Source organism: Echeneis naucrates, chromosome 5, assembly GCF_900963305.1.
Source record: "Echeneis naucrates chromosome 5, fEcheNa1.1, whole genome shotgun sequence".
NCBI lineage: Eukaryota > Metazoa > Chordata > Actinopteri > Carangiformes > Echeneidae > Echeneis > Echeneis naucrates.
In genome coordinates this window covers 15,324,549-15,349,991 of record NC_042515.1, presented here as the reverse complement: position 1 = coordinate 15,349,991, position 25,443 = coordinate 15,324,549, and the positions used below count along the sequence as shown (strand labels likewise).

At 43.3% G+C, this 25,443-nt stretch overlaps 1 protein-coding gene across 3 annotated transcripts; it reads left to right on the top strand.

Annotated features, from left to right (window-relative positions):
* The first annotated feature begins 382 nt into the window (after positions 1 to 382).
* Positions 383 to 24,731, top strand: rassf5 (Ras association domain family member 5). Of its 3 annotated transcripts, XM_029501508.1 has the most exons (6): positions 383 to 1,207; positions 12,853 to 12,977; positions 21,150 to 21,263; positions 21,797 to 22,130; positions 22,206 to 22,321; positions 22,444 to 24,731. In XM_029501508.1, the coding sequence occupies exons 1-6, from the start codon at positions 487 to 489 to the stop codon at positions 22,585 to 22,587; spliced, it is 1,554 nt and encodes a 517-aa protein (XP_029357368.1). In that variant the 5' UTR covers positions 383 to 486; the 3' UTR covers positions 22,588 to 24,731. The 3 variants fall into 3 exon arrangements, with proteins under 3 accessions (XP_029357368.1, XP_029357370.1, XP_029357369.1); XM_029501510.1 differs by lacking the exons at positions 383 to 1,207; positions 12,853 to 12,977 and adding an exon at positions 15,198 to 16,288 and having other exon boundaries at positions 21,153 to 21,263; XM_029501509.1 differs by lacking the exons at positions 383 to 1,207; positions 12,853 to 12,977 and adding an exon at positions 15,200 to 16,288.
* The last annotated feature ends 712 nt before the right edge of the window (positions 24,732 to 25,443 follow it).

The following is a 25,443-nucleotide window of genomic DNA, read 5'->3' as shown; positions in this document are numbered from 1 at the left end:
TTGTTGTGTTAAAAATTAGACTGAAAGGGGGATCTGAACGCCTCTTAGCAGCAAACAAAAAAGAACTAAAGTGATCTGATGTGGCTGTCCTCCGGGGCTTTCTCGACTCGGAACTGTGGTTTTGCTCATATGACGGCCTCATGGGAACTGGGAAATTTTTGATATTTCTGCCCACACAAACAAGTACGATCGTGAGTTTTCGTCAGTCTTATTCCCTCACCGTCCACCCTGACATTCAAAGCAGTGTTGTCACACAGTTATAACTGCAGTTGTGATCCAGTAGTTTAGTGTGTAGTTCCTGGTCTGGTGTTGTCAGTGAAGACCGGATCCGTGCGCGCTCCTGTGGCTTTAAAGAGCGCGCTCACGTCGAGTCAGGCTGTCGGCTGCCTTACCTCGCTACTCCACGCTTTTCGCGTGCGTGAGTCGAGTTTACATTCACATCACGGAGAGGAAAACACACTAACGCACACCGGGAGCAACAGGACCATGGCGTCTGTCAGTGTGGTGGGGCAGCCTCCGGGTCAGCACTTCAAACTGCCCGCCGTCGGGAAGAAAATCCCGCCGCCGTCCCGCCAGAAGGTGTTCAGGAGCGGCGGGCTGTGCGGCTCAGTCTCCGCCGAGGGGGGGCCACACCTGCCCCGGGGACCAGACACGGCGGGGAGGATGCACAGCCAGGGATGCGGAGCTCCGGCCGCCACTTCTGCGCCACGTAGCCCGGAGCGGGACGGACAGGAGGGCGGCACGGACTGTCCCGGCCAGACGGTGACCGGGAGCCGGGGCAGCCAACCAGGACACACCAACGGCGTCCGGAACAGCAGCATCCACTGTGACTCAGACCAACACCGCGCTGACCGGAGGGGGACCGGGCTCAGCAACACGGGCCTCAATGTCATGCCCAAAGAGGCGACCACCGACGGACACATCCTGACGCACCGGCACCGGAGACGGGACTCCCGGAACGGGGAGAGCGCAGCAGCGGGCAGCGGTCTGCGTCTGGGCCGGCTCACTCAGGGCAAGACCGGCGTGGTGAGGCTGGCCCGCCAAGAGCCTTCCCGCAGGCAGGCCTGGAACATCTTCCCCCCGGGGCTGGACCCCCGGGTGAGGACCGAGAGGGGAGAAGGACACCGATTCGAGGTCAAGCCGTTCAAACTGGACTGGTGTGACGTCTGCAGCCGCGAGATCAGAGCGGAGAAGCTAACATGTCAGAGTAAGTAGCCCAGTTAGTCCTCCAGTCTGCTCACCTGTGTGTGTGTGGCTGTTTCTCCTCTGACAGGCGAGCGTGTGTCTGTGCTGGACAAAAAAGACATGTCCCTGTGTCAGTGAGAAAGAGCCAGCATGATGGGGAACAATATTTCCAATCGTGTTGCTCTACAGCCAGACGTTTTCCATGGAAAGCTCATTATCTTGTCCCTCCAGCTTTGCCTCTTAGAGTCTGCAAGCTGTGATTTGCAGCCTCAGCTTTAAAAAACAAGGGGAAAAAATCATAGACCTGACAATGAAGCAAAACCATAAACACATTAGAAAAAAATTCACACTAGATTTTGAGTGAATGCAAACGCGTGTGCTTTGCTGTTTTTAAACCAGCAATGACCTAAAAACACAGTTTTAGTTTGACTTGTTGTGATTGGGAGACCTGAGGAAGGAATCACTTTCCTTGACTATGTATCAAAATGCTTCTTTGAAGCCATTTAAACTTGTTACAGTCATTGAATCTGACCCTTCTGTATTCTCCTGTACATTCAGTCCTTGGCTGGACTGACTTTATAGCCTGAAGTGAACTGCAGAGAGCTGCTCAGGCTCTGACATCACTCTCACCTGCACAGCTCTGGGACATGGAGAGTTCAGGCCAAGCCAATTTGGCCTGGCATTGTTGTTATGTGTTTAATCTGGCTTGGATATACACATACACACACCTTTTGCTGATGAGTTTAGCCTGAAGTTTTTGTGTGTGTGTGTTTGTGCACTTGCACACGCACATATACGATTTCTCTGTGTGTGGGAATTTGTGTGTCCATGAGAGCATGCGGCTGCTGAGTTTGCATTGTGTCAGCAGCACTCTGTCATGGGGGGGACTGCAGCTGTTGAGCGCTGGGAGATGGGGGGGGGGACGGAATTGGTAGTGAGGGAGGGAGACAGGTAAAGGGCTAACCCTACAAGACCAACAACGGATGGAAGGAGAGAAGGAAACAATGAAACAGCAATAGCAAAAATGACAACAGTCAGAGGAGAGGTGGAGGGAGACAGGACGATAAAAATGAGGTGAGATGGAACAATAGCAGGAGAGCCAATGCGACCAGGGGGAAGGACAGAAGAGTTCTTCCAGCACTGCAGAGCTGTCTGATTTAGTGTGCTATCAGCAACGGATCAGTGGAGCGAGAGCAGAGATTACTGGAGGCCTATTTAGCCACAAACCCACAAAAACACACACATACACAGTCATGAGGTAGTTTATAACCCAAGAACTTCACTAACTTTTTTATGTTCTTGGTAGATCAAACTAATTAGTTGTAGTTAATCCGCTGGAGCAAACCGTCCTTTTATGCTGTTTTTTTCCCAGAAAACATCTGAGTCAATTGTGGTACAGTCATGGGGTAACCAGGACTTTTTCTGACGGGCCACACAATTGACACCATTTTAAGGGTATTTTTGTGGGGAGAAATGTAACCAAAACTGCCAAAATAGAAGCAGCACACGCACGCACACATGCTCCTCTTTCAACTACACCCAGCAAATGACAGGGAGAGAGAGACGGAGGCCTTGCAACCATAAACAACCATCATTCTGTGTCTTTGTTTTATTGCATGTCCCGCTCCCTGTGTCTGTCTTTAATTTATCACCCTCTTTCTATCTGTCGGCTTTGTTGCATCTGAAGCTTATAGACAGAGCGAAGCAGCTTTTTCCCCATGGGATAGTCAAGAGCTTGGAGGGACTGCTGTGATGTGGCCTTGCTGTGCAGTGGAATCTGTCAATGTAGCCAGAGCTCCCAGTCTTATAGTCTCCTGCTCTGTTGTCGTATAGACCACTGACTGAATTCATTCTGCTGGCTCACATGTTTGTGTTGCTGATGTGCATAAAATCACTACACACAAACAACAGACGAGAACCAAATGTGGCATCAGACCCTAATGGGACACAGAATAATGAAGCATATGGCCAACATGTCTAATAAATGTGACCTGTCTAGACATATATGAGCTTTTTAATGTCTGCCACTTACATTAATCAGATTTATTCAGAGAATTGACTCTCCTATCCTTCTCTCTACACAGGATAACACACATAGTATAGGAGCAGAACAAGGAAGAATCAATTCTGTTACTAAAAAGAATAATAACAAAGACATAAACAACTTCAGAGGAAGGTGTGTAACAGTTTATAAACCTGTAGGTTGTCGTTTATCACTCCTCTTGGTGTGATTTGTTAGTACTATGCATTATGCTGTTGGTTAGTGGATGCTTGGAGGGTGGGGGGTTGCAGGCTCTCTAATCCTAGCTCTGGGAGCCCCCTGAAGGGGATTATACTTTAGGGATGGAGAGGTTGGGATTACAGACATGCAGACAGAGTCAGACATCAGATTAATATTTAATTAAAGCTTTCAGGGAGCCATGCTGGTGTGGCACCAGTGTGGACTTCTCTGTCACACATTTCCTCCTGTATCACTGCTATATACTGCTTATAAAGGCTAACTGCAGTCCCCTAAAGTAAAACTACCTTACAGTCTCAGGAAGGAATGGTTTTATCTATTGAATGAGCAATTATTAATAATTTGTTCTATATATTTTCCATTAATTCATTGATTTTTAAAAAGGTGCAATACAAAATCCTATAAAGTCTGCTCAAACCCCTGATTGTTTAAAGTGGCCATGTTGTAAGTTGGTACCCTGCTTCCCCTCACTGTATACTTTGGGTCCTTATCAGTCCTACAAGTGAACCTGCATGTCTCTGCTCTCTGTGTCAAAGAACTATAAGCAAGGTGAATGCTCTGGAGCTCAGAAACTCGTGAAACTTTATTTTCACAACAAAAGATCGCTTCCATGAACAATAAACCTCAGAATATGAAAAAGCAGTGTTAACATTTTCTTAAACATTTACAAGCTGGGTAGAGAGCCTTGTTGTGGCACAGCAGCACATGCGGGGTCTAGTGCTGGTCACTGCAGGAAAAGGGGGGTATACATGCATGAACAAATGGCCGCCAGGAAGCCCCACTTGGATAAACACACACATACAGGTGTGCACTTTCACAGTTACCTTCCCAATGTATTCTTTATCCCCTATGGCATTCCTGAGCTCTCCTAGGGGATGTGTTTTTTTTTCCCTTTAGCTCAATTTCTTCTTTACTTTACTTCTTCCCTGCTCCACACAGTACAGGCCTTGTTCTTAGGAACTTTCTCATCCGTTTCACATTGGTCCGGTCAGCGCTCCATTCACAGTGGAGGAAAAAACCATGGGAGGAGGATTGTGTTAAATGGCTCATAACCTTCTTGTCTCAGCATAGTGCTGCTGCTGCTCCTGTGCCTGACCTCCAATGAATACATTTTTTGCAAGACTTTTGCCAAAACATTCCTTCAGAGCTCATATGTCTCAAACTGAAAACTGAATACAGAAGTGTATTGAGGCGAGCTCATGACTTATGTTCGACGTACTACCACACCAAACCTCTCTTTTTCTCTTCATTATTACTTTAGTCATTTTTGTTCTGTTTATTCAGACACGGTATCACCCACTCCGACTCTAACATGATTTGACCTTGATGAATATTGGAAATTACAAGAAAGAACACACGGATGAATTTGATTTGTTCTTGGAAAAATACCTGCGTGTTGTGCTCTCTCTTCACTGTGCATTGCTGCTCTGCTGTATATATGGCAGAACAGTGGGGATTTTCATGCAGGCTATATTTAGGTCGCCCTTGGTGGATAGTGATAGGAGGACTGCAGAGGAAGAGGTGGTTGGGGCAGAATGGACAAGACAAAGACATTGTTAAGCACATGTTAGTTGAAAGCTATTTTGACATTTTGGATGTATGAAAAACGCTTTAACTGCATCATGTTCAACTTACATAAATGCAGCAGGCACTGCAGCGTGAGAAGAGACATCATAGCATAGCATAGCATTGCTTGTGATTATGTCATGAAGCACATCCTGTTCCTCCAAACTTCAATTTTAGAAGTAGGGCAGAAGGATAACTCCCAGCAACACTTTTTTCTTCTCCTTAACAGTGCATATTAATAACCGGACTGTGCATCATCTCAGCCTACACACATAAGCATCCATAGATGCAGATTTCAGGTGATGCAAGTGCTTCACACTGATGAGATATGTCACTGTTCCGGGGTTAGACAGAATGGCTGCATTGACTCATCCTCCCCACCAAACAGGCTGTGGGGTCTCACATCAAGGAGACAGAAAAGGGTGAGAAGAAAGAGGATGCAGCATCAATGACCAGCTCTGAGGTGGTGTGGGATGTTTCTGCGTGTTCTTATGAAGAGCCCACCATGTCCCCAGTTACTGAAAGGGGAGTATACAGTCACTGCCTGAACGGGAAGGAAAAAAGGCCCCTGCTGCTGGAAAAAGAGGAGAGAGGGGAGCAAAGGAGCCAGGATTGTATGTGGGGGTCTCTGTCTCTTTAAGCTGGCTGTTTGGTGCTGCAGAGTGTGTGGGTGCTGCAGTGGAGGCAGAGAGGGAGAGAGAATGAGAGAGGATGAGGGAGCACTGACAGAAGAGAGATATTAGGGAGGAACAAGTAGCACAGCAGGGGATCAGGGCTCATGTTCGCACACTGAGGAGTGATGAACATCGGTCAGGTGTAGACCAGAGGAGAGGAGAGTGAGGCGGGCAGAGAGGTGAGAGCATTAGGGAGTGTGTGAGGAGTACAGGTGGAGGGGTGGCAGAGCGAGTGGAGAGGGGGCTGTTTATTCGGAGCGTGGCACCGGTGGCAGAGTGGCTGCGCTGGGATGGCAGAGGGGGGAACTGGGGGGGCTGGCGCTGGGGCAGTCCTCAGAGGGACAGGGCCAGCCGGGGACAGGACAGGAGAGGCAGCGAGGGCTACGTGCACAGGACGGTGCCTGCTGGATGGTGCCACCATGCCCCATCCATGGCACAGATAGCACCTGTCGTCCCAGGGCGGGGGGAGGCAAAGGAGCAGGCAGGGGCGGGAGGTGGGTCTGGTGGAGCTGAAAGTGTCAGAGTGGGCAACACGTTTCTTGGCCAGGTGTCACTGCATCTGGAGGAGGTCAGGGGTGATTCAGACGGGGAGGCTGGAAGTGCCTGCTTTGGACAGGTCTCACGGCGGCTGGGGCGGCTGCTGAAGAGGCTGCCCAAGTCCCGCTCCTGGAGTGACAGCCTGCGGATCCTCCGGCGATCGTCCTCTAATGGATCTCTGCTCACCACCTCAGGTATGAAGAGGAGAGGGAACTGGAGGCTGCAAAAGCAGGGGAAAGTGGGAACTGAGATTTGGAAGTTGTACAAGGAATCTAAATCAATTTTGTGTTGACAGGAGACAGTTCTTTGGGAAAAAGGGAAAGATGATGAGTAGACAGGTTGAGCAGGGTTGGCTACAAAGGGATGCTGTGGGCCAAAATATTTGTGTATTGTGCTCATCAGTCTGTCGATCTGTGAACTGAAATGCCCTCACACACCCGCTACCTTTTGTCTACAACCCCCCCCCCCCATCTGCTGATCTATCCCTGTGGCTTTTGTCGAAGAGCACATACTGTTTATGTGTGTAAGATTGTGTGTGCACACTGAGAACAGGGGCTGCAGATTGGATATAAACAGTCGAATGGTCCAGTAAGCAGGTCAGATGAAAGCAGCAGTATCCTCATTATTCAATCTCTCTTTCACATCCACACACACAGACAAACGCAGAAATCCTACATTATCAATCTGCTCATAAAATCGCTCGCATGTAAGTGGATTATCCTATTGACTTTCATATTTGTAGCAGGAAAATTAGATAAGAGAGAGCCTGCTGGAGGCTATGGGGCATTGATTTTTCTCATGTTTTCTCTAAATAGTGGCTCTCTAATGCAGTTTTTTTTTTTTTTTTTTTTACACATAATGTAACATTAGCACAAAGTGTGGCTGGGGTGAAAAGAAGCAGGGGGCAAATGGGTACTGCAGAATTATTGATCCATTCACAGCAAGAAACTGATGGCTGTTTAAAAAAAGATGTTTACTGCAGCTATTTTGTGTATGTGTGAGTATGAGTGTGTGTGATTCAGAAGAGACCCTGACCAAACATGAGTCAGGGTAGCAGCTCATCAGGAGCTCACCCCTCCACCTGAGTGACATCATGCTGCAGCTTCAGAAGGAACAGCATCAGCAGCACCTTCTCCCACAGACAGATAATGGATATTTTTAGATGGTGTTCACTGTAAAGGAAACCTAGTTAATGCTTGTAAGAAAAACTGGCCCCAGCCAGATTCCTCAGGTCCTCTTCTGTTGCACCTTGGATCTATAATTATCCTCCGCCAAAGTGTGTCACAGTTGTGGTTGACGCCAGCTGCCTGGAAATTCCTTCAAATGTTCTGCACTTCTAAGAATATATTAACTTGTTGATTGTACTTTCATGGTTGAAAGGGCTGATATGTATGGTAACTGTTAAGATGGTGTAAGCCCTGACTAAACTGTCAATGTTAACACAACTATGTATTTCTTTCAAAGGATTTTGAGAACTATTACCAGTATGGCTGGACAGTGTTTCAGTATTACTGCCTGTGAATTGTTGGGAAACTGCATTAGATTGACATTATATTGTGTTGTTTTGTATTAAGCATGCGATTCACTCATTTTGCATATTAAAGTCAGTGAACTCAGTGTGAGGGCCACAGGAGAGAGGATCTGCTGTTTCTGGAGCACAGCATTAGGAGCTAAGAGTCACCACACCTCTGCCACGATCACAGGACAGTGAGCTTGACAGCTAATCCTTGACCTTAGCAGCATTTTTACAAAACAGATCTGGAGCTCTCAGCCACATCTCATGGCTTCATCAGCTGATGGAGTTTGCTCAGTTGTCATGGCAATGGTTTGACTGTGATTGCGATCCACAATTTTGGACCTTTTTTACATTAGAGGATGTATTTGTTTGATGCATTACGTAAAAGCTAAGACACTTGGCCGAAATGTTTGGAATAAATATTGTAAGTGGAGCTAAAATTAAAAATGTTTGTTTGGATCATTATATCAGTATCACAACAATATTTTTTCACTGTTTTGAAACAGATTTCTGACATTTCTGAACACAGATGGTGAAGCAGTTGGGAAATATCTCCAGACTTGTGGGGAAACTGCAGCAATTGGCAAACAAATAAACATCTTTATAATAGAAAGGCATAGTTGCACACACTCAGATTTACTTTTCCTGGAGGCTCTGGTGTAATACTGAACTCTGGATCCTTTTTTTTCTAGGACAAACATGGCAATCCATTGAAAACATTGAAAAGGTATATTTATTATTATATCGTAGTTATTTATTATTGTATCAATAGACCGATAAACCCAAATCTATGAACTCACAGTTGGAGCATCCATTTAAGCCTTTAAAAAATAATCAAAGCTCACTTCTCCCCTTGTTTGTGCAGTTTTTCAGGGAGCAGCTGTGGTTCTACAGATGGATGTGAAAGAAGCAAATAGAGACGTGGTGTTGATGGAGATTAACAGCATCGGTCAGGAATATTCAACTACTGTTCACACAAATATACACAAATGACAGAGTAAAAGGTCAGGATCAGGGAAGATTTGATGTCATCAAGTTTTTATATCAGTGAGAGCCATCATGGAAGCTACCAACAGCTACCCACTGTGTGTGTGTGTGTGTGTGTGTGTGTTTTAGCTACACAACAGGAGAACATGGATAACTGTTCCAAATGAGCTATGATAGGATCAGACTACTTAAAGCCCCCCAAAGACCCTTAAGATGCTCTTAATTCCGCTTAACCATCAGGACTCTCTTTAGGTTCATTAGTGGCCGTGTTAATATCACCGCCCCCACATTATAGCTACCTAACCCCTCTTAACCCGTCCCTGTTCACCCAGACAAGGACAAAACACAATGTTTCCCATCCTGAGTTGTTTCTATCTTTCTATCTGGTGCTTTACAGACATCCTCCATGTCCTAAGAAACGCTGCTAATCTGTCCTTACCCCCCTCTGTCTGTCCCACGCTCACTGTCTTGCAGAAAGAAAAAACAACCGCCCACATCCCCTATCTTCCAATTCCTGTCTTTTTCTTTGTTGCCCAAGCACTTAGTCCGGTTTTGATCACACACATCAACATTTTAGGTTAGAGAATACAAGGCTGAAATTGGGTGATATTCTGACATTCCCTGAAGGAGAGGAATGGAAAGAGAACAAAAGACTTGTGGCGGTTGAAAAGCAAAACTTTACTGTCGAAAAATTTCATTTAGCTGCCTTCACCAAGTTAATCCAACTGGCCTCTCCTAAGAATAGACCTGCTATCATTAAATAGTAATAATCGTAACCTGCTTTTTCTCGGAGGGGATTATTGACCCAAGCACAGAAGTGGGAGCTAAGACAACCACCACATATAAATCTTTACACACTGTACTTCTGAGCTCCTTCATCTCTTTCCACTGCACCGATGGAATTTCATGGTGCTGCCTCTGTCTCCATCTCTTCAGATTATCATCCTTTGCTGTTAAATGGCGGCGTTGGAGGAGCAGAGGAGCAGATCCTGATGTGTGTTTATAGCTCAACTTCATCGCCTGTTGTTGTCCCACCCCAAAATGCATGAATCTGTGCACATTTGAAAATTTTAGAAATTTTATAATGACAGTTTGCCTTACAATCATTAACACTTTATTTTCTAATGTCAGAAGCACTTGAAGAATTGTGTGCAAATGAAGCACTTTCCGGTAAAAGGGAGTTGACTCCATGAAGAACTGAAAGCTAATCAAGGGAGTTTGCAGGAGTTTCTAGCCAAATCTCAAGTGATCAATAGGAAGAAGGATGGTTAAAAAAATGTGCCAGTGGATGTGCAGAATCTATTGATGGAGGGTTAGGGTTAAACATTTTGTTCCATCCCCAAAAATAGATCTGAGCTTCTCCTGAAGCCCCATCTGAAATAAATCTTAAATAAGAAAATAAATAATTTAAATAAGAATAAATAAGCCTTACTGTCAAGCAAAATTCTAATTCGAGCAACTTCCCCATTGAACAGTCTGTGTAAAAACGGACTTTCCACAGAACAGCAAAAGGGAAGCCCCATAAATGCCAACATCCAGTGCAGGGGGGGTGATTTCTTTCAGTGGCATTATAACAATTACTGGTGGCAAAAGAAAAACTGTCTTTTATGCTGACGCTGTGCTTCCATTAGTCTCTTCTCCATTCACCGTGACTGTGTCAGTGTCAGCAAGCCTGCACGCAGTAACCTTCAGAGCCTGCTAGGTCACTGGATAACTGCTGCAGTTTCACCATCTGCAATTTTAAAACCCTCATATTTAAAATACAGCAAAAGACACACACATGCATACCCACATAAATCCTTTCAGTTCCAAATTTACACGTGTGTGTGTGTGTGTGTGTGTGTGTGTGAGAGAGAGAGAGAGAGAGAGAGACAGAAGCAGTTGGTTTTATCAGTGTGGGAATGGGTGAAGCATGATTTGCTGACAGGGGTGTATCTTTCTGTAGGTGTGGAACAGGAAAATATTTCCATTCCCAAGTGTTGCTCTTATCTATTTTGCAGTTTTTCTAATTCCTGTCTTCAAAATGAATTCACAGAAAGACAAAAGAGCCCTCTTTCTCTAAGTAGTCACCACCCAGCACAAACACTGACTTCTGTTCATAGTATGTGTGGAAGTTAAAGGTGCTTTTTGGAATTTTTGGCCAGTCACAGTACTTTTTAGAGGGATATTTTTAAGTGGGCTTCATTGTCTTTGTGTGATCTTTCTTTGGATCACAATGCAAAGAAATGTGGCATGAAGGACAATATTCCTATACTAACTAAGGACCTTAGTCCAAAGACTGGAAACAGCTCTGTCCAAACACAATGGAATACACCTACCAGCATTTCATTTTGATTTGTTTGTTGTATCATTGGGTCCTGTGGATGGATTTTTGACTCTTGGCACTCTTGGAAATTATTTCTAGTTCTTGTGCTAAGCTTAATTTAGATGGCTGCTGGAGGCTCATTCACTGTATTTCCCAAAATGTTGAGCATTTCTTTGAAGTATGAAAGAAGGCTTTAGATGTAGAAGTGGAGTCTCTTGGATGGAGAGAATGAAGTCAAACAGCACAGGAAAGGAGTTTCTCTCTTCCCTTCCCCTTTGTGCTTCCTTTCTTCCACTCTTTTTGCAGTGACATCTAAACCATCACAAGCAGAGTATCCCTTATCTGAACTCTCTTCTTTCCTTGACACATCCCTGCTGTCAGCGAGGCATCCCATCCCTTCCTTTCCACCCTCTCTCTGCCAAATTGTCTCTGTCACATACTCATTCTTACACACTTAAGTAGAATATCCTTTATCTGAACGCCTCTGTGTTAGACATTTCTCTCCTGTCTGTCAGCCCCTGTCCTGTCTCCTGTGACTCAGCTCTGCTTGTGCAAAATAGTTTGTCTCAATCTCCTGTAGATATGCCTTTTGATTGCTGATATAATATTGATTAGGCTGAGCTTTAATGTGATTAGTAACATAAAAAATCCATCAGTGACCTCGTCTAAATACAACAATTTCTGCAGTGGTCATCAGGGAGTTTGTCACCATGGCTACAGTACTGATGTTGAGTGTGATAGATGCAGGGATCCCTTCTCTCTGCAGAATGAAAACAGAGCCATTAATATCAGTAGACAGAAAAACAACCAGACTTGGATCAGTCTATTCTGACTGCAGCAACTAAGAGTCAAACCAGAAAACCTTACGCTTATTAAGAGCAAATATCTATAAGTATAGGTTTATTTATAAATCAGTCGAATATTGTCTACATGGTTTATTGTTTTTTTTATGCAGTCTTGCCAGTTGCATGTAGAATACAGTGTTTGCTTCCCGCTTGTTCACCATAAAAGGGATCTGAGTCAGAATTTCCCCAAACCGCAAACCTCTCTTTACCCATCCAGTTTTTTAAATATCTCTTTTCTTTAGCATGGATTACCTCACTGACTGAGGAGAAGTGAGATGTGGGGATGTGGAAAAGCCACAATAAAGTCTGTAAGGTATAAACAAGCTGAGTCTCTCATATGTGGAACAAACTGATAATTAAAAGGAGGACAGTGCACTATTTGGGGAAGTTTTGGGGGAAGTACCTAAATCCAATTGTTATTTTAAAACAGGGCAGTAGGATGGGAGAAGACCTCTCCAGGGCTGCTAAACTGTTACAGTTTGGCCTTTAATGTTTAAGCGGGCCCATCCATTATCATGATACATTAAGTGTTATCCATTATGGTCTTTGCTGGCCTTGTGCAGAGTATGCCCATTATCAATTTATTTTATGATGTTTCCTGTTATCTGATGGATAAAGAAATGTATTGATATTTCAGAATTTTAATTTCTAGTTGTACAACAAGTTGTACAACATCTGTTGGAATTGTTTTGCAATTTTTACCCTTTTTTTTTTATTTTTCATGAAGCAATCCTGTTTTAGGGTGTTAGTATGACAATAGCCACTAGATGGGGCTACTTTTCTGTGTTAAAGAATTGCTTATGTATGCTGTTCAAGTTTGACAAAGTCAAATTTTTTTCACTTGTTCTCAAACATAAACAGGAGATGACTCAGCATTGCGATCAGACAGGTAGCATCACAGAGGAGCATTTACCAATGTTAAGTCTTCCTGCTTTCCAAATCTTTAATGAAATTACATGTTCTCCCTTGTCTGATCAGTGTTTTATTGTGTTCATCAGATTGTAACTACACTTGTCACGTGGAGTGTCAGAGCCAGGTCCAGCTGGACTGCAACCAGAGGGATAAAAAGCCTGAAAAAACATCCCCAAGAGGCAAATGCTCTCCCCCAGCGGCTTGGCACAAGGTGAGCATTTCCAAGACAAATAGTACTGAAATAATAGAAAAGGGATGTAGGGAAAAGCGTGTAGAGTCCATTTGTTGCACATCGAAGTCACTCAGGAAAAGTGAGTGCTTGCAAACATGTGCAGAAGGACACATGAGTCAGGTTTGGGTAATGTCAGGATTCATTTAGCAGCATCTCTACAAGCCTACACTTTTACATAACATTCCTTCTCTTTCACAACAAGCTGCCCCAACTCCTCAGCTGTCTACTCATATATTTATTAATTCACTCATTTGCTTTTTGTGGTCACACAGTGTTCTCAGGACAGAATCTGCTCAGTCACATCAGCATCTTAGGTCCCCTGCTCTCTCCTCTTTGCTTTCTAATATAATACTATATTTCTCTTTGGAGTCTTTCTGTCATGTCCAGATTGTAAAATTTCAGTCTTGTTTGTCTCAAATTTTTTTAAATATGACCCATTTTTTGGATGCTGATAGAATATATTTATATTATTATTTAGTCCACTCAAAATCCCTCGAAAACAATCATTTCAGCTTTCATACTCAGATACTTTATGAGCCACAGTGATACAGTAATTATATGCTCCCACTCTTTGTGTGTGAACAGGAATCAGAGAGTGTAAGCCTGCTCTTGGCATTCTAGCCTCAGTCACCCACTCACCCACGCAATGTCCTCACATATACGTGTGTGTGTGTGTGTGTATATATATATATATATATATATATATACACATATACATATATATACATATATATATGTATATAGTCTCTTGTCACACATGAAAGAAATATGGTTAACCCTGCAGGCCTGCAGCAGAATGTTGGCAGCTACTGAGGCCCTGAGGTCCGATAACACAAAATTAGACCCCTGGTAATTTGCCAGGTAATACTCCACTTTTAGAGTGCTTCAACAAATACCCACACCCACCATGCTGCTATGATGTTAATGGTGAGAATTGGAATCGAGGACAAGGAGGATAAATAAATAAGCTGGACCAAATATGTGTTGGATTCTTTGGCGCCAAACAGGCACTACTCGCAGCTTACTACTTTCATAATACAAAATCTATTGGAACAAAGGCATTTTAGCTTAGTTAAGTGAGCATTGATGAAATCTGTCTCTCTGTATCCTCCCATTTGTTTCATATAGTGTATGTGTACAGCAGACTAGAGGAGATATGACAGTTCATTCCAAGTAGTGCACATCCTCCCTTCTGATTTAATAGCTGCAGCTCTGAGTGAATGTGTGTATGTAGTTGTGCTCTTTTTTCCCCTCCTCTTTATAGGTCCTTATTGTCTGTGCATCAGCAGAAATTGATTCCTTTTCCCCCCAGTCAGTGCAGCCACTGCCGCAGTCACAATAGACATGCAGCAGACCAACCAGACTTTATCGACTAAAAACCAGCAGGAGGGTTCTGTGTGCATGCATCTTTGTGTGTAGTATCCTATCTACGGCACTCCCATAGTGATTGCACTGATGGAAGCCAGGGGCAAAGCTGCAGGTAATCAGTCTTTGTCCAAATCAAAGCTGAGAGAAGACAGCCCATGAAAAGGCAACGCATTGTCCCTGCAAGTTGCAGCTTTCCAGCAGCATATAAGCGTTCCTATAATCACGTCTGGGTAGGTTTTAAAATCATATTACACACAAAGAAACAGCACATGCAGGCAGACACACACAAGAAGAATCAATCTTTACATTGACTCTGGCATTAGCTGCTATTTGACAAGAGGGTCACTGTCAGAGTCAGAGGGCAGATTGTAGGGTCAGTGTAGGGTTAGAGGTCACAATATTTGCTATACTGATAGTAATCATTCATTATTTTCTTAATTTCACCCTAAATACTGGGAGCCCTCTGCCAACAACTCAGCACTAGCAGTGCAGCTGCTTCTTCTTCAGTGTTGATAACCCATCCCACTTATGTTGTGTTCATATACAAAAAACATAAAAGCATGACCAAAGTGCTTGTAATGATTTCTAGTCCTTTGCACACTGCAGCAAAATGTCAGTTGCAAAGCAGCCATCTTCCCCAACCTGCTTCCTGTCACCGCTGCTCTTACGTATGTAAAACAGGCACTGCAAGGCTTCATATCTCTCAATCAGCATCGTTGCTCTCTCTACTTACCCATGCCTCTCTCTCTCTCTCTCTCTCTCCCTCCCTTTTTATGTAAAAGGAAGTGGTAATGCTCTGCAGGGTGCAGTTGCTTGCAGGAAGAGAGAGAGTGGAGGGAGCAGGGGGAGGGTGCTTATAGGCTGAAAACACATTCAACCACAGATGGTTGAGCAAGGCTGCAAGGAGAGTGTGGGAGCAAAGCAATTGCAAAGACTGAAAAACAGTGAAAAGGAGGAGAGGGTAAGAAATAGAGAGGGGCTGAGTGGGAGGCATCACTCTCCCTGGTAGTATTGCTGAACAGAGAGAAGAAGATAGAGGAGACTGTGCTGGATCTGTTAGCGACTTGCTGCTGCAGCCAAAAGCTCTTCTGCTACTGTTGGCTCTGGACCCAAGTGACGGATGGATGCTTACACACATTAAAGACAGGATAATTGACCTACTGCTGGAACCTGGACTCAGAGTAAAGCTACAGCACTGTAGTGTGGCTTCATAGAGACACAGAGCCGGATTAAAGAAGGATGTGGTATTGTATGCTTATGTGCAGAGGAGTTAGTTTGTGAGTATAACAGGTGCTCTCAGGTGAGCAGCGTTAATTTGAAACCAACGTGTAAACTGACTCTATGGGAGCTGTCTGTGTCTGTCACAGTGTGTACATGAGTGTATGTTCAGCTGCAAATACCTGGTCACATATCCTATAGGGTGTATGCTCGGCATCAGAGCCCCCACACACACACGCACACGTCAGGAGGAAGTAACACGTCTGCGCTGACTCTCGGATTTCCTGGTCCCCTCTCTGGTGTCACGCAAATCACCGAATCTGAGCCGTGTTCACCTGTCTTGCCCTCACAGGTAGGACTGAAGCTTTCTGGATGTGTCAGCAGAGGAGCACTGGTGTTTTTTGGATGAGTAAAGGACAGTTAGATGATTGTAGACTCTGATTGTGGCTGAATTTCACATCAGCCCTGCCTTTCAAGATAAACCAGCACTTCCTCAAGCCCGTCAACGTGCTGCTCTGGTGCTGTTCTGGGGCCAGAGCCCATCTCTGGACCACTCCATGACTGTCAACATCGTCTTGACCCCCTCCATGACCAGCAGTAACAGCATGAGCAGTGGGTACTGCAGCCTGGAAGATGACTGTGAGGACTTCACTTTCTTCACAGCTAAGACCTCGTTTTTCCGCAAACCCCGGCATGCAGTGAAGGTACAGATGTGATATAAGACTCTGATAGATCAGATTTTAAGAGTTACTCCACTTCACATGGGATAAAATGTTGGTGTTTCTTTTGGGCTGGAAATTAAACTGCGCTTTATATCATACAAATGGTTCCAAAAAGCAGAAGTAAGGAGAGGAAGTGATTATGTTGATGCATGCCTAAGTAGGCCTCTAGGTGTGTGTGAATGTGTGTGAGAATGGAGGAAGGGTTACAGTCAGTCATGCGCTTTGTAACATTGATGTCTCCTCCTGTCAGCCTTGTTCATCAACCTTGGTGGCTTTTGGCAGCACATTTATTTTGTGAATATGTTAGCATAGATTTTAACATCAGCATCGCAGAGAACAGCTGATGGATGTAGATATAATTCAAGTTGGTTTCATCCTGCTGCAGACTGTCAACAGCAGTGCAAAGGAGATCATGTGTTGACTGTGTTTCAGAAGTGACACTGAGCCAACGATGTTGGTCTCCAGAGTCCATAGAAGCTTCTTCACTGTGTGGGAGAGGTTTCCGTAGAAACAAAGCTAATACTTTCGCAGGACAAGTGAGAGGGAGTGTGTGTGTGTGCAGGGCACACTTGCATACTTACTGTAGCAAAACCATTTTCCTAGTTACCATAGCAACTCATGCTTTTGTTGGCTCCCTCTGTGCACTTCCTGAGGTTTGGTTTTGGCCTCCTGTACAGTCAGTTACCTCACACATAACAGCCTGTAACTACAGTATATACAGTATGTACTGGCTCTGCTGGCAGTTGTGTCTTTGTTGTTCGGTCTCTGTGCGAATGAGGTGATTTATTGATTTTTCTAAAGTAAAAGAAGGTGAACGGGTTTCAGGTTGCTAGAGAAACCTGGAGATGGAATTCTTTAAACTACACATTTCAATTTGTGCAAAACATTTTCAGCCCTATTATATGCCTACTGTCCCTGTCGTGGCAGTGCCTTTGGTGTCTGACTTGGAGAAGGTATAATCACTGAATAATTGACCAGCTGTGTTGTCAGACTGTGGAGTTAGTGTTGCTAACTCCACTGAGCTGAGACTCAGATATTGGGGTTATGTTGTCTGGGCTGTCAGCACCCAAGCTACCAGCTGATGGAGACTGATTTCTTTCTTTCTCTTTCTCTGGCATTCTTTGTAGCTGAAGAAACATGGTGTGAAAAATAATATAGCTGGAATATTAGCTAGTGGACGTGGGAGGGACTCGCTCTTTTTCCTCAAAAGAAATTGTGGGCTCTAAAAGTAGCCCTGTGGCATGCTGCATTTTCCCAGAAAGTGTCCTGTTCTTTCCTGTGTTTGAATATGAAAATGAGACATGCAAAGATCCGCGGGGTACCCTTTGAAAACAGACCTTATCACATTTTTAGTGTCCAAACAAGAAATGTGTGTCAGTGTTTTGAGTTCTTTCAATAGGGAGATAGTTACATTCATGAAACGGCAGAAGAGGAGGTCAAATTCTCTTTTCTTTATGAATTATTTCCAGCGCTGAGCCTTTTGCTTCGGATAAGCCAACTAGCTGTAATGTATTTGTGCGTGCGCGTGTGTGTGTGTGTGTGTGTGTGTGTATGTATGTGTGTGCACATGCATGTGAGTATATCATTATAGCATGTGGGCTAGGTGCAAATTTCTCTGTCAAATTTCAAATTTTTATGTCGACTATACAAACATTACTCAGGGGCCACTGGCAGGAAGCAAAGATAGTTTGACGTTTGTTACTGAGGAGGATTTATTGTAGTAATTCCTGCATACTGTATGTGGGAATGGGTTAGAGTTAGGCAATAATGTAACATTTTTGGTCTGCTGAATAATGTTAAACAATAGTTACTTATGGCTACAATATCAATTTATGACAATAATCCAAATTCAGTAAGATTAATCACTGAGTATTTTTGGTGCGTCTTTATTTATTTGTTATTGTTATTGGGTTTCTTTGTTTGTTTGTTTTGTTCCTTATTTATGTGGTTGATGTTCTCAATTTAACAAGTCAAGGGTTAGAATAGTTTTGCTATTATGCATGTATGTACACTACCAGTCAAAGGTTTGGACACACTTTCTCATTCAATTGAATAAGAAAGTGTGTCCAAACCTTTGACTGGTAGTGTATGTGTGCATATGATTGTACACTTGTATGTGTGTCCTGTGGACAGTGCTTGCACGCAGCAGCCTTTGAGCTAGAAAATAAAATCAACGTGTTTTCAGTTTAGCCTCTTTGCCTTGACTCTTGACCCAGTAACAGCATTACATTAACACATGCTGTTAGCCTTTTGCTTGCCTATGTGTGTATGTGTTTATTGTGCGTATGTTGATGTAAAAATGTGGAATTTTTTCCACTCTTTATAGCCTATATGATGTGACCATTGTTTGACTGTGTCTAGCAGAGCTCATTGTGCCGTAGGCCTCACGCACGCACGCACGCACACACACACACACTCCCAAAGCCTTGATTGACAAGGTCAAATTCAAGTGAAGAAAAGGTGGTCAGGTTAAATGCACACAAGCACACACTGGTTTGGCTCAATCTTTACGGTATATGTAACAGTCATATGACCTTTTTTGTCTGATCTCATCAGATCATCAGAGCATCAACACCTAACCATGTCACCCTAAGGGCTGTATATATATTTGTGTGTGTGTGTGTGCGTGCGTGTGTGCGTGTGTATGTGCGTACATGCGTGTGAGACCCTTAAGTAACAGTCCAAGATGACTTACTCTTGTAGGCTTACGAACAACATTAAACAGGAAAAGAAGGCCCATTCTGTCTTTGCACCTGTAATATTATTATTATCAGAATGTGAAAAAGTGGGTACTGCCAGAAGCAGAATGTCTTATTCTTTCAAAATCAACTGCTTGTATTTCAGGTACAGTTTTTGTGTGGAGCCTACTGCCTACTGTGAATTTGATAAATCATCAAAAAATAAATTGTTAGAAATCCACAAATGAATACTGAACATAAGACAGTGTCATGTATGAGATTGGAAAATGTTTGAAAAGTAGAATGAAGTTGCATTGTTAGCTTAGGGGGTAATGGAAGACTATGAACCTGGCTGCATCATTCATATTTAGTCAGTAATATAGTGTTAAATATATCTCTAAATGTGATGTAAACCAGACGGCCAGTCTTTCACTTATCACTTTGCATATTTACAGAGATACAGTATCACTCATCTTATAATAATGAGTGAAAGGACAGAATAAGAACCAATGATTTACTGTGGAAAGTGGGGGATGTTTCATGTCACATTTTTTTTTTTTTAACCACCTCAAGTTATTTTCTTAGAACAGTGCAGGCAGCTCAGTCTTTTTCAGTCCTTGCTCTCTGTTTCTGTGCCTTGCTGGTCATTGGCCTCCTCAGGACTAGGTCGAGTTGGGGCAGTGTCCCTGGACTTTGTGGAACTCTCAGAGGCGGAAACTGAACTATTGTCCCCCTCTATTGTCCTCTGACCACTCTCACTGGAATGCAGAAGAAAGGCAGAACAGGGCGCTGCCTCTGATACATTTAGAAACTTGCATACAAATGCAGGAATTCCTTCAAGGTTCTTTTCACTCTGCTGATTTAGATTGGGAGGAATTTTAGATACAAGTCAACTCACTGATATCGCTCAGATTCTTGCCTCAATCGTAGATTGCAGCATTTGCACTTGTTTGTCCGACACAAGTTCATTTTCTATTTCACTAGATCAGTACAATGGTGTGCACAGATTCAAAGCCAGGCATCTTTTGTCCTGATTAGGGAGAAAATTTTATTCATTTGTAACATGCAGTGACCATAGCAGCGTATGCTTCTTTCCCAGCTGTTGCATGAGTATTTACTATGATCAGACCACAGACCACAGGCGGAGGGACTGATGATAAATGTTGTAAAAGCACTGTTCCTCTCTACAAATTGGCTTTTTTTGTTGACTATCTGCCAAGCAAGCTAAGCTACACTTCTGCTCTGTGTGTATGCGTTGTGTATTTCTATAAGGTGCCTCAATCTGTATGTGCGTGCGCACAGAGACTCACATGCACTTACACACACTGCAGCTGTATTGAATGAAACAGTGACTTCATCATACAACCTGAGGACTCACCTACAGAAACCATTCCTGCCTTACATATGGTCTCTCTCTCTCTTTCGCTCTCTCTCACTGCCTCAGAAAATGAACACAAACAGCAGAATATGAAAAAAGGCTGTTGTGAGATAGAGAGGATGCATCCCACTGTACTAAAAATAACCTAGTCAAAGTCTGTGTTGCTAAGGCTGGCTCAGCAGCCGCTCTTTCATGAGTCCTTACCCCTTACTCACATGTTTCACAGCCTCCCCTATTCTCACTTCTTTGCTGTCTTCTTCATGTCATTGCATGTTTCCTTTAACCTTACTCCTCTCTCTTGCTCTAGAGAGAAATCTGTACCAGTGAGAGGGAGGCTGTGATACTGAATGTGTGATTTGCTCCATTCACATTTCCTGTCCCCATGTACATTTGCTGAGATATAAGAATTATCATTAGCTACAGTTGGGTCAGCAGCTCTTATTTTCTCAAAATGTCAAAGATGGAGGGTGGGGAAGGGAAGTGTTATCTTCAGTGGCGGTCAATGAAAGAGGCCACACAGCAGGAACCAGCTCAGATGTCCAGTCTTTTTCAACCTAATATGACACTTTACATGTCTGCTAAATAGTCACTCAGTACAATTGGCTATCTTGACTCGGGTATGTTCAGATATCTATTCACAAACTTGAGCAATACAAGCTGAACTGATCATTAGATATGTTTCCCAGGATTTGTGGGAAATAGCATCATCTGCTGGTAAATATTTAAACATCAGTACTGGTTAAACTATGACACAACACTGACATTTTCTTCTTTGTTCATGTTACAGCAGAATGAAGTAAAGGAGGAAGAGGAGGGAGGTGTGAAGGACTTGTCTGAAGAAGAGGTGCGGACCAGGATAGAAGAATATAATGCTCAAGTTTCTGAAAATGGCATGAGTTGGGTGAGTTCTGAGAAATAGTTGAAGCTGTAAAATATAATAATAAAAATGGACTTGTACTTTGTACAATACAATAGGAACAGGAAGTTGAGGTTGGACATAATGTAAAGTAATACAACAGCAAACACAACAAGAACAGTAAAAAGAAAACAAAAGTAGAATTTAATAGAACATAGGAGATATGAGTGACATTGATTTGAATTCAAGTGATAGAACCTTAAACCCCATGATTTCCTCACTGTATAGGAAACTCTAACAAAAGACATTTTTGTTTTTGTTGTTTTATATTGTGAGCTACAAATTTGTCACTACATGCACAAAAGAGAAAGCACTGATAAAAACAAAAACATTTTCCATGCTTTGACTTTAAAAGAACAAGTTGATAATTTAGGAAAAACCGAGAACAAGTTTATTTAAAAAGTCTAATTATTTCTCTAGAGAATCACATGCAGTATTTCCCCTCCACATTCATGTGCACTATATACTTTGTCCTTCCCCTCTCTTACTGTCTCCCTCTGTCTCTTGGTTTGTTCCAGGCTTCAGATGGTTCTTACAAAGGTTTCATTAAGGTCCACCTGAGGCTCAGTCGACCAGTCACGGTGCCCGCTCTGGAGGGGGCGGGCCCAGGTGGAGCATCCAGGCACATGGGTAATCAAAATCGTGCACCATCCCAGGCTCAAGACAGGAAGGACAGCGGGCAGAGTGAACAGAGAACATCGTTCTATCTACCATGCGACTCTGTGAAGCAGCTCCACATCAGCTCTCTGACCACCACCAGAGAGGTCATCCAGGGCTTGCTGACGAAGTTCATGGTGCTAGACAATCCCCGCAAGTTTGCATTGTACAGACAGACCCACCGTGATGGGCAGGGTGAGGAAGCACTTATCAGCTCATCTGCAGAATATAAATGGATAGTATTTAATAATGTGTTTTTCTCGCATGCAGATCTCTTCCAGAAGCTTCCCCTCTATGAGCGTCCTCTTCTCCTGAGGTTGATTGCAGGCCCTGACCCGCAGCAGCTCAGCTTTGTCCTTAAGGAGAATGAGACTGGAGAGGTGGAGGTAAGAACTATGCAGACATATCCAAATGCACAAATACACGTGTGGTTTGCAGGAAGATGCACTAGGTAATCTTTGCAATGGTTATTAATCTGTTCCTCTCATAATTCCTCTTCCTTTACCAGTGGCATGCGTTCTCTGTCCCTGAGCTACAAAACTTCCTGGTAATCCTGGAGAAAGAGGAGGCAGAGCGTGTGCGGGCAGTGAAACAAAGATATGACATATACCGAAAGAAACTGCAACAAGCCCTACAACAGCATGACCCCTGACCCCTCACCTGTTACCTTATGACCTTAACCCAGGGAGCGACTGACCTTCTGAACACTGACCCCCGTCCAGACCCCAACATCTATTCAGAGACTGGAGCTGAACTTGTCTCCACCCCCCACATATACATACAGACACACAGTACATCCATACACAGATGCATACCCTTTCTCAGGACGCATACCAGACCCCTCCACCTCTCCCCAGCACCCATACGTCCATTTCCTGCAGAGAGACTCTGGGGTTGAGAGTGATGTGTGAAAGGCTCCAGGGTGTGTGGTCCTCTGGCTGATTGGACTCGTAATGTTTTCACTGTCAAGGACACACACAGAAATTTGGGACTGATGTGAATCAATTATGTTTTTAAAGACTTCGTCTCCTCTGCTACCGCTGCTGCTGCTACTGCAAGTGTTACTTATGCATGAGTCTCTTTCAGCTCATCCCCCTGCACATAGTTAGACTAGAAACAGAAGGCATGAGTACTTTTTATGCATCTCTTTGGGATGGAAGGACAATCATACTGTGTGCTTCTTTTTTTCCGTGAAATTGATGTATAGGGTTATCCCCAGATATTTTATTTTTGTTGCTGGAATATAACGAGTGTGAATTGATGATGTAGATGTTTCTGGACAAGGCTGGAGCATTTTCCCACTTCAACGCTATATGAGAGAGTTGTGTGATAATGCTGTCAGGTGCTGCACTTGACAAATAAAGCTTCAGTCAGACCCAGTTACTACTTATCACCCTGCTCCTCTAAACAAATACACAATCCCAACCTCCTCCCAGATGACAACTGCGACTTCTTTATCATTTTCCCACTCTGAATTCTGATCTAAACAGCCATGTGTGAACTCTGAAACTGCACCTAAAGCCTGCTTAGGAAAGCAAGTCATCCAGCTTTACACATTTTAAAATCTACATACACTGATATGGTATATGGGTTGCATTTTATTGTGAAGGGGTTTTTTACACCAAAGCTTTAAGAGGAATTGATTGGTTTTTAGATTGCTTTACTGAGAATAGAGATGTATGGAAGTTCAGATTAAAGATGGTGTATGTAAAACTGAAACTAGATTCTGTTTTGCACATACTGATGCTGGTCAGTGAATGGCCCACAACTGTAGTGCTGGGCATGCATTTCTAATTATATGTTCTTCCACATCTCCCGACCTTCCACCCTAAAACAAGAAAGTCATGATAATCATTATGATGTACCAATGACGTGTTTGCAATGCATATGTATTATGTAGACACTGGAAAAAGAGTGACAAGGTTAACTTTGTTGTTATAACAAATATTAATATTCTTTTGGTATAATTCCTACTGGTCAATGTGTGTGTGTGTGTGTGTGTGTGTGTGTGTGTGTCTGTGTGTGTGTGTGCGTGCGTAAGAAAAATGTGAAAGGTGTTTTATAATGACTGTCATCAGAGCTCCCTCATTGGGCCTCTCATATCAAGCTAAAAATACATGTAAATTATACTGTAACTTGCTAATTAGGTTGTTTTGAAACCCTAATGGCTCAACGCATGTATTATAAGATGAATGCATTCAATAATTTGAAAATTTATGTTCACACATCAGTTAACTTCTTGCTTTATTCTGTATACATGTGGTGAATGAGGCCTGTTGTCCATAAGCACATACTTCACAGTAAACCTGTTCATGTTGTCACACCATCACCCAGAGCCCAAGCTGTTGCTGCTGGCAGTGCCTTTCGTTTCGCGTGGCCCCGTGTATCAGTGTAAAGTGTGTTTCGTCACACAGGTGCCTGAGTGTGTGTATGGGCGTTTTGCATCCACTTCTTGGGTGGTGTTGTATCTCATCCTCCATCTCCCATCCTTAACACTCGTCTACCTGTCCACAAACCCTCTGTGCGTGTGTGCGTGTTTGTGTGTGTGTGTGTGTGTGTGTGTGTGAGTGAGTTTGTGTGACTGTGTGGTAATGTGTGGATGCATGTGCACATGTGTGCACATCTGCATGCCTGTTATTTATTTCATGGTTCACATCATCCATATGATATTATTTGAAGGATGTTGATACTTAATGCTTTTTTGCAATTTATTTTGTTTCGTTTGAAGAGGTGTGTATAAATGTATAATTTAGAAATGTACAGAACTTCAAAATGAAATAAAAAGGTTGTCCCTTTATTGAAATGTTTTTCTTTTCCATTGCGCATACGTGTACATAGTTTCACTGAAGGTCAACACATTGCTTCAGGTTATGTCAGAGTGTGATAACGTTTTGGCATTTTCAGTTGTCATGAGTGGAGGATAGAGTAGGTCTTCATCATCACTACTGACTATAGGCTTTGTCGACACTACAGAAAATATTCTTATACTTTGAAACCGCCCGACATAGAAACAATAAACTACTCCTACAGGGTGTATCTGAACAAAGCTCAGAGAGATGCCTTGGTTACTTTGACTTTTCATTGCACCAATTTCAATCAATGTGTGGTGTGCTTAAATGATAACATTAGCTGTCATTATGGCTATGATGTGCATCATACTGCTGACAGTAACAATATAGAATTTATGCTTCAGGTGGAATCTTTGCTGTTAGATTTGTTTATTTGTTTGCTTTTGCTAAGAGAGATAGATCTGGCCCCTTTTTTGGGTGCTGTCAAATCATGTCCAAAATCGGATGTGTTTTTATTTCCTTTGCCAGACACCTGCTCGCCTTGCTTATAGTTCACCAGCAGGTGGCAATACAGAATGTAAACTGAAAGTACCATCTGCACCATGCATGTCAGCCAAGTAGACCATACCCAAACAGAGGTGTTGGTGACTTTGTTTTCATCTCCTCTGATGTGCCTACTCGTGATCAAACATTTCGATTTTGCTGTGATAGGTTCACAC

Coding starts and splice junctions, on each gene's coding strand:
- rassf5 (XM_029501508.1), top strand. CDS start 487: ATGGCGTCTGTCAGTGTGGTGGGGCAGCCTCCGGGTCAGCACTTCAAA. Junction 1,208..12,852: donor GGAGAAGCTAACATGTCAGA/GTAAGTAGCCCA, acceptor TGTGTTCATCAG/ATTGTAACTACACTTGTCAC. Junction 22,322..22,443: donor ATGAGACTGGAGAGGTGGAG/GTAAGAACTATG, acceptor TTCCTTTACCAG/TGGCATGCGTTCTCTGTCCC.